Source organism: Alosa pseudoharengus, unplaced genomic scaffold (genome assembly GCF_046254945.1).
Source record: "Alosa pseudoharengus isolate Yale_2024_CS ecotype anadromous, Long Island Sound unplaced genomic scaffold, YU_APseudo_1.1 YU_APseudo_1.1_scf_2, whole genome shotgun sequence".
Taxonomy (NCBI): Eukaryota; Metazoa; Chordata; class Actinopteri; order Clupeiformes; family Clupeidae; genus Alosa; species Alosa pseudoharengus.
The window spans coordinates 46,371,998-46,374,497 of NW_027468663.1; the positions used below are offsets into that span (position 1 = coordinate 46,371,998).

General features: G+C 43.9%; 1 protein-coding gene across 1 annotated transcript in view; it reads left to right on the plus strand.

Annotated features, from left to right (window-relative positions):
• astn1 (astrotactin 1) overlaps positions 1 to 2,500 on the plus strand; it is a 208,475-nt gene that overhangs the window by 51,148 nt on the left and 154,827 nt on the right. The window contains exon 5 of the mRNA XM_076293301.1: positions 1,636 to 2,029. Coding sequence (XP_076149416.1) covers positions 1,636 to 2,029 — 394 coding nt within the window. The remainder of the gene's footprint in view (positions 1 to 1,635; positions 2,030 to 2,500) is intronic.

Genomic DNA, 2,500 nt, shown 5'->3' on the forward strand with positions numbered 1-2,500 from the left:
TTTTTTTGAGAACCAGATTCCAGTGGCACCCAATACCCAATACTCTATACCAGTATTGCTGCAACCCTAATTGTAGTGTAGTGGTAGTGATGGTGGTCAGTTTGACATATACAATGTATTACTTGGTTCTTCTTGTTCACCATCAGCAAACACGGTTGCCTATCAATAACGTGTTTGAAAAGCTAATTGCAAATAATTGATACACGTCAGGCTGTGAATGCAACACATTGTGTGTCATTAATGTAAATTAATATGTTAATAATGTTATTCATAATTCAACTTCTTAATACAGGGATGGTTTATGAGAATGAATTTCTTCTTTGGTTATAAAAAAAACTTGAGTTGTCATAGTAACATGATCCGTAGCTATTTTGATTAATCACATTTGACATTTGTTTCTCTTCGAGTCCCCTTGCATCAGTCAGGCTGTGGCTTTGTGAACCTCCTAGTTGCAGGAAATGAGAATACAGAGTCTTAAAGTGTTGAAAAAGGCATAATCAATACAAACTGCAGATAGATGGCTGTTCTCACACACACACACACACACACACACACACACACACACACACACACATACACACACACACATACACACACACCTTCTGCTGTTCGTCAGTCTCTCTCTTCTGCTGGACGATGGTGACCAGGAACTCCTCGCACTGCTTCTGGAACTCTTGCTGTGGTGGTCAACCTATTCTGAATACAGAGAAGGACATTCACATGAGTGACTACACTCTGTGCATGCAAATGTATTGCATGTCTTGTGTTGACATTTGTGTTTAGGTGTGATTTGTGTGGGTCACATTTAACTCAACGTGTTCTCAGCAAACATTTTGCTCACTTTTACCTCTCTGACTTTATGTAAATGAAGACAGATGAAGCTTGGTCCCCTTTGAGGTGCATCTGTCTGTCATTACTTGGTAATTTCAAATACTAGCCAATGAGGCATTTTAATTAATGTTGTCTTTGAGTGACATTGCACAGCCTTGAAGAACAAAAGTCAAAAGGTCTGATTGTCAGGTGCATAATTAATCACTAGAAGGCTCTTAAGAGTGTGCCAAACACAACACAAGCATAGCAGCAATTTCTTTATTTACCAGTGATGTCCTATTCAGCTGCGCCTCCTTACTACCGGTATGTGGAATCTAGATAATTTGTCTAAGACACTAATGAGTTAGCACATGAAATGTCCTTAAATCATAACTTTCCAATTAACTTTTAGTTTTGTTTTCCCTTTTGCTATCAGTTTTCTTTGCATATTTATTTATTTTATGTTTGAACAGCTATTATTATTATAATTCACAAAGCTACTGAAATGACAGTCAGTTTCTAATTTATTCAGGGATATTTAGACAATGTAAAATTGCACAAACACACACACACACACACACAAACAGATATATACATGTATATGTGAAAGCATCAATACTTCACAGAATTGTTTAAATTTGCCTTTAACATTTGCACAGTATGTCGACCCAGTGCGTCAAGGTTAATTTGCCTCTTGTTAAGGTTAATGTGTCCTTTGTCTGTTTGTGTGTGTGTGTGTGTGTGTGTGTGTGTGTGTGTGTGTGTGTGTGTGTGTGTGTGTGTGTGTGTGTGTGTGTGTGTGTGTGTGTGTGTGTGTGTGCCCAGGGTGGCATGATCGCGCTGCTGCTCTCCATCCTGTGCCTGGTGCTGATCCTGTACACGCGCCGGCGCTGGTGCAAGCGGCGCCGCGTGCCCCAGCCCCAGAAGAGCGCCAGCGCCGAGGCGGCCAACGAGATCCACTACATCCCCTCGGTGCTGATGGGCGGGCAGGCGCGCGAGAGCCTGCGCAACTCGCGCGGCCAGGGCCACAACTCCAGCGGCACGCTGAGCATCCGCGAGACGCCCATCCTGGACGGCTACGAGTACGACATCACCGACCTGCGCCACCACCTGCAGCGCGAGTGCATGAACGGCGGCGAGGACTTCACCAGTCAGGTGACTCGCACGCTGGACTCGCTGCAGGGCTGTAACGACAAGGCCAACATGGACCTGACACCGGGTGCGTGAGTCACAGCAGTGGCTTTGTATCTGTGTTTGTGGTGGAGCAAACATGCCTGTTTGTGTGGTTTAGTGTCATTGTGTGTGTGTGTGCGTGCGTGTGTGTTTGCGTGCATGTGTGTGTGTGTGTGTGTGTGTGTGTGTGTTTCCTTCCTGGATGCCACCTTAGGTGGGAGGAGGAGCTATGAAACCTTTAAACACTGGTTGTTTAAAGTATTGATTGGTCAATCAGATCCTAATTAAATCTCACCATCATAATCCGTTCCTCAAGATCAAGATAAAACAAAGCCTTCAGTGTGCTTCTGTTTTCTCGTTCCCCATGCCATGTTCTCGTGGCTCCTAGCGATATTTCTTCATCAAATTCAGACTTGACATCGACAGACCTGGCTACTTATTTGAGATAACGTTGCATCACGGAATGTTTTCTTGAGATAGGCATGAGGGCACAGCAGTCTTTAGCTATTCTGAGGTA